This window comes from Tupaia chinensis, unplaced genomic scaffold, assembly GCF_000334495.1.
Source record: "Tupaia chinensis unplaced genomic scaffold, TupChi_1.0 Scaffold142100_1, whole genome shotgun sequence".
In the NCBI taxonomy this organism is placed as follows: Eukaryota; Metazoa; Chordata; class Mammalia; order Scandentia; family Tupaiidae; genus Tupaia; species Tupaia belangeri.
In genome coordinates, this window is record NW_006201951.1 from 1,280,903 (window position 1) to 1,287,180 (window position 6,278).

The 6,278-nt window shown below is 61.7% G+C and overlaps 1 protein-coding gene across 1 annotated transcript in view; it reads right to left on the reverse strand.

The window, feature by feature from the left end:
• Positions 1-6,278, reverse strand: part of CAMSAP1 (calmodulin regulated spectrin associated protein 1) — a gene marked incomplete at its 5' end in the record, with an annotated part of 37,714 nt that overhangs the window by 3,973 nt on the left and 27,463 nt on the right. Inside the window, 6 exon segments of the mRNA XM_027766289.1 lie at positions 1-82; positions 1,068-1,183; positions 1,807-1,909; positions 2,077-2,285; positions 2,660-2,796; positions 4,864-6,271. Coding sequence (XP_027622090.1) covers positions 1-82; positions 1,068-1,183; positions 1,807-1,909; positions 2,077-2,285; positions 2,660-2,796; positions 4,864-6,271 — 2,055 coding nt within the window.

Sequence of the window (6,278 nt, forward strand, 5' to 3'; positions counted from 1 at the left end):
CCGGCCAGGCAACAGTGGGCTATTGCGTTGTGGATGATCGGCTTGTTGGATTTGCTGCTGGGCTCCTTGAAGAGCTTCGGACCTACGGAGCCAGCAGAGACCAAGTCAGTGTCTGAGGTGTGGCACCCACAGGGACAGTCCTGCCATCCGGGCTGAGCCACAGGCGGGCTGAACTGCCGTTGTCTAGATCTTTGCCTGTAAGGGTAAAAGCCACCTCCTAGTCCAGTGACGCAATGTCCACTTATCAACTGGTTAAACAAAGCAGAGGGACCAGCAAGTGGCACCATGGTTGCCAGCGGGACTCCCATGTAGTCAACTGGGATTCGAGTCCCACGCCCAAGCTTAAAACTCACGCCGGGTGGCTGTGCACATGTACAGAAAATTCCAGAAGGGACTGCAGTGTGCCCCCGGGGGTGGGGGATGGGGCTTCTCACTTTCTGTTTCTGTCAAGTGCTCACGCCCTATAGCAAAAATCCCTTTAAAAAAATTAAAACACACACACACATAGCAGACACTGAGGGGATGGGGCTGGGGCCTCCAGCATGGCGTCAGGGAGCTGGATCCAGAGTCTGAGTCCTGGTCCCCGAGGCCTGGAAAACACATGGATGCCCATGCGTGCTCAGAGTATGACAAGGGGAGAGGGGGAAGGGACTGCAACGTGGCCATGCCCACTGGGGGATCGATCTCTCTATGCAAGCGCATGTACCCTGAGTTAATTACAAACAAAATGCTAAAGAAAGTAATAACTCAGTATCTTTCTAATAATTTCAGCTCCCTCATTGTGAAATGATAACAGGAAATACTCCTGCCAACAAGTCTGAGGTCCAAGGAGCCCAGGGCACGCCCCCGCCACGCCCACCCTGCGGGCGGCCAGGAGCAACACTGCCACTCGGCAGGTGCATGGTGGCCGAGCTAGGCTGGGGGCCAGGCAGCCCACGGCACATGCCACAGAGACCACTTTCCACCACGAAAATGCTGCTAGGAAAACGCCTCACAGACCCGCACCGGAAGCGGACAGTGAACAGCGTCGCCCGCGTGCACTCCAACCCTAAGGACACAGCAGCCACCTGTGTACTCGGCCACCGAGGCCAGCGAAGATGCTGCCGACGCAGTTTCCCAGTCGCGGTCTGTGCTCCTGCTGGGGTTGCGGCTCAGGACAGGCAAGGCCTCCATCGACTCGACTCTGCAGACAAGCAGGCAGAGGGTGAGGAGGGCACCCCACAGCCCGCTCTCCCCACACCCCCACATGCCCACATGGCAGCACAGCTGCTTCCTCAGGGCCCTGGCCCCAGGACCAAGCACAGCCACGCAGGGTCCACACAAGAGCAAAGGGGTATGTGGGTGGGGATGCCCAGCCTGTGCAGGAGTGAGGTGAGGGCACAGCCACCGGCCTGGACACCACAGCCGGGCACTGCAAAGCCCCGTGAACACAGCACCATCAGGCACGGTGCCCTCATGCCTCACTCAGCCCAAGCGCAGAACCTCAGGCGGGTGAGGGGAGCCCAGGAGAGAGGCGGCCACGAGACCCCAGAGGGCACACTCGGGACATGGAGGCCAAGCCCACCAGGTGCGATGGCCTGCACCACGGCCTGGGCTGGGGCCACAAGGACAACGGGACAAGGACACTAGGTGGCGTCCACACTCACGAGCATTCGCTCCCCGAAACCGCACTGCATGTGTACATGCGTGGGGCATGGGCGATGGGAGGAAGGGGGCAGGAAACCGCTGTTGCCAAGTCACGCCCGGCTGGCCCTGAGGAAGGCCCGAGTGCCCCGTGAGGTCCAGGCGATGTGGTGGGCCTCTTACCGCTGGGAAGGCGTGCCCCCTGAGTGGACGCTCTCTGGCTCGGTGGTTGTGGCCGAGGCCAAGGACAGGCTGGAGCCCGACTGGGTCCGACTCAGGTTGTCAGCTGCCAGAGACAAGAAGCGGGTGCGGTGTGCAGGGCTGGCTCAGCACGAGCCTGACTCGGCCGTGCAGACCAGCATGGCTGCACCCCTGCCCTGCCCGGGCCCCGCAGCGCCCACAGTCAGAGAGGGCAGAGCACGAAGGGCCGAGGTGCCAGCAGCTGCCACTTACGGGTGGCCGCCTTGGCTCCTGAGTCACCGCCGCACGACTCCTCCCGGTGCACGGACTTGGGCCGCGGCTTCCTGGGCTTGGGCTTGGGCTTGCCGAGCCCCTGCTCCTCCAGCACCTGCTGCTGCTTCCGGCGCAGGTACTCCTGCTTGATGAACTCACGCCGTGCCTTCTCCTCCTCCTTGCGCACCCGGTCTTCCTCCGCTTTGCGCCTGCAGGGAGGCACGTCCCGGCCCCGTCAGAGGGACAGCGCGTGGGAGGGGCTGCGAGTTGCCGCGCTTGACCCGCGCTTGATCCTGGCTTCTCCTACTGGTCCCTGGACTGCGAGGGTCGGGGTCCAGAGCTGGACACCGTGGGCAAAGGGCGGGCCCAGAGTCGAGTTGTGTTAGTAGCCTCCCTTGGGGATGTGCTTCCCCTGCCGCACGCCAGTGACCTCGGCCCCAGTCGCTGTGCAAACGCAGGGGCTGTTCCCGTGTGCTGAGCCCTGCGTGGCCTCCCGAGGGCAGTGGTACAGAGGGCCGCTGTGGGCACCAGAGACGTGGCAGCGAGGCGGCACCAGAAAGGCGCGTGTGGGGCAGAGGCTCACCGTGCCTCGTCGCGCTTGAGCTCCACCTCCGCCTCCAGTTGCTGCTTGCGCATGCGCGCCTCCTCGGCCTTGCGCTGCTGCTTCAAGAGGAAGGCGGCCCGCTTCTTGGCCAGCTCATCTTCGGCTTTCTGCTCGTCCTACAAGACGGACGCACACAGGTGACGGCCCCCCCCCTCCTGCACAGCCGGCACCCGCATGGCGGCTCTGGCCTTTGAGTGTGGACGCACAGAGATGCTTCGTTCTACTCTCTTCCTCGCTGGACTCTGCCACAGGGCGCACGTGCTGTGTTAGGAGAGGGAGGGGCGACCACCCGGGGTGGCTACGTGACTACTCCCTATCCCCCTTCTCCTCCTGGGATTTCAGAAACTCATGGCCATGAGCCTGTCATGTGCAGAAGGTCACGTGGGATCTACCTGCCACCTGCTGGCCTTCTAGTCTTCCCCAAAACTGATGAATGAGCCTCTCTCCATAGGCTCTGAAATACAGTTGGACAAGTAACCATTAAAAGGCCTTCCTAGGCCCCAGAAGATGGCGCAATGGTTACGTCGCTGGGCTCTCACGTAGTCGACTGAGGTTCAAATCCCAGGCCCAGCAACATAAAACTCACAGTGTGTGTGTATGCGTGTGTGCCCAAGATCCTGAGAGGAGAACGGAGGAGAAGGGACTGCGGCGTGGCGACCCACCGGGGGTGATTTCTCCCTTTCTGTCTCTGTCTCTCTGTTTCCAGCAAACACACACGCCCTATAGCAAAAATCCCTCTTGAAAAAAAAAGGCCTTCCCAGGGCCAGCCCTGTAGCCTGGTGTTTAAGGGGGCCAGAGTGCATGTGGTCAACTGCGCAGTTCTAAGCCCAATCCCAGAAGCTTAAAAAACATATCAGACATGTGTAACCCGAACCCTGACAGGATGGAGAAGGGGGGGCTGCGACATGACCTTGCCCGCTGGGGCGTGCCCCACCCCGTGTTTCTCCAGGACCCAAGCGCACTCCTGTGGCGACTTGAAATGGGAGAGGGCCCGTAGTTGGCCGACTTTTCCAATTCCTCATTCCGAATTAAGTTTGCTTAAAAGCTACATGTTTCCAAAATGCAAGTGAAGACCAAAGCTGACTTACAATTTGCTTACATTTTAAAACTACAAACGCCAAATTCGGCATGCGTCTTTGGAGTAACGGATGGCTCTATATGGCACCGCCCACCTTCAGAACCACCACCAGGAAAGGCAGGGAGGAAGGAAGTTCCCCGCCTCCTGTTCTCTCCTAATAAGTTACGAGAGGGAACAGAGAGAAATGGCGTCCAGTGGGGGCTAGAGGGTACTGCAGAGGTGCACCGCGACCCTGCACGCCCACCCGCCCACGGGGCAGGCTCAGGGCACACGCTGCCCCATGCAGGGCCAAGTAGGGCCAGACCTCATTCGATGCTGCCTCTCTCACCCACGGAAGGCAGAAACTTTAAAAACACGCCTTTAGGGTCTCTCTACCTGCTCAGACTTTCTGTACACAGGGTTGGCAAGCCAAGTGTTGGCTGTGGGCCCAGTCTGGCCAACACCAGATCTTGCAGAGGGGGCTCTGGGAGAAATGGTTAATTTTTAAAAAACATTTATTTATCTATCTGTTCTGAGTTTTTTTTTTTTTTTTTTTTTTGAGAGATTTTTGCTATAGGGCACGTGCGCTCGCCAGACAGACAGAGAGAGACATAGAGACAAAAGCGAGAAATCACCACCCAGGGGGGATGGTCACGCCGCAATCCCTTCTCCATTCTCCTCTTGGGATCTTGGGTACGCACGCACACGCGCCCGGCGTGAGTTTTAAGCCACCGGGTCTGGGTCTCGACCCGCAGTCGATTACGTGGGAGTCCAGCGACATAGCCATTACGTTAACTACTGGTTCCCAATCTGTTCTGAGTTTTAAACCACTGGGACTTAAACCATGGTTCCAGTTCCACATGGGAATCCAGCGTCTTAACCATCACGCCACCTGCTGGCCGACTCTTTTCGAACGGTTGGAAAACATCAAAAACCAGATGGTCTGCGATGCTGGAAAACGGCTCAAGCCTCAGCGCCAGGGTGCACAGAAAGGGCTCCTGGCACACGGCTCGGGCGACGGTCTCGCGGGAAGGGGAAGTGCGGATGCCTGCTCTGCTCTAGGTGGCTCTGGACACCCTCGGTCACGGTGAAGCCGCGCCTGAGTGGCCAGGCCACTGCTGCTTACCTTGAAGAAGAAGCCAACCCCGGGCTTCTGGTCACCGTCGTTGACGAGCTCTGCCGAGCCGTCGGGGGCAGCGGTCTCCCCGTCCTCGTCGGGCGCCCGCAGGCCCGAGAGGTCGACCTCGATGAGGCCGGCCTTGCCCCGCAGTGGCTCCTCCGCAGGCGCCTGCGCACGGCCCAGCCCCGCCTCCTTCCCTCGGGTCTCTGGCGCATCCCTGGAGCCCCTCTGCTCCGCCAGGACGTTCGTGTCCCTGCCGGGGGCTGGTGCGGGGGTCCGCTGGTTGCTCTCATCATGCAGTCTGCAGCTGTCCAGAAGGGTCTTCTCAGGAGGCTCCCCGCCAGGGGCCGCGGGGCTCTCCCAGCCTGGGTCCGAGGGCGTCCGAGGGTGGCCCCCCAGGGGGAGAGGCCGCGAGGGTGGCAGGGTCTCCACACTGGGGGTCGGGGTCTTACTTCGGGAGGAGCCCTGCTGCCTGTCTTTGGGGACCTTCAGCTCAGCCGGCCTTCCTGAGCGGGAATTGCGGCCCTGGCCCAGGCGCGGGGGCTTGCGCTGGCCTGGCCCTGCAGTCGGGGAGAGCGGCTCGACCAAGTGAACGGTCGCCTTCCCTTTCTGGTCCTGGGGGCTGTTCCGAGACGCAGGGGCAGGCGCGCCCGGGGACGCCATGAGCAGCTGCTCCTGCTGCTGCGAGATCTTCAGGATGGCCTGCTGCAGCGTGCTGATGGTCTCGCTGAGCTTCTCGATGGAGAGGTCGCACTCGCGCACGTCGGCCTCGCCCGCGCCGTCCTCCAGCAGCGCTCTGCCCCTCTCCACCTCGAGGGCGGGGTCGCGCGGCTTGTGCAGGTGCAGGACGGCCAGGCTCTCCTTGTCCATGTCCCGAGGCTCGCTCAGGAGGCCCGCTCGCTGCTCATCCTTCACAAGGAGCTCCCCGGTCTTGAGAACCCCCTCCCCAAAGCCCTCTCCGTTGTGCTGTGCGTACTCCTTTGGGAGGTGCTCCGGCCTAAGAGGCTGCGCGGCCCCGTCAGCCCTGCCCTTCTTCACCACATGCAGGAAGGCCGCCTTCCCCAGCTGCAGGCGCTGCCGGGCTGACAGGGCCTCCATCTTCTTCTTCTGCGCCTCGATGGCCCTGCGCTTCTCCTCCAGCTGCATGTGCAGCTGCGCCAGCTCAGAGGCCAGCAGGCTGGCGGGATCTTTGCCGTGCCTGCCGGGGCTCTGCTCCCGCTTCTGCCTCCACGTGGTCAGGGGGGCCGGGCAGCTCTCCGACGCATCTGGCGTGGTCTTCTGGGAGCTGCTGGTGCTGGACCTGGTCTCGCAGCTGTTGAGCCTCAGGAGCTTCCTCTCCGCGAAGCTGGTCATCTTCACGCTCCCGCTGGCCATGGACACGCTGCTCATCTGCGAGGTGGTGCTCAGGCAGGGGCTCCCCC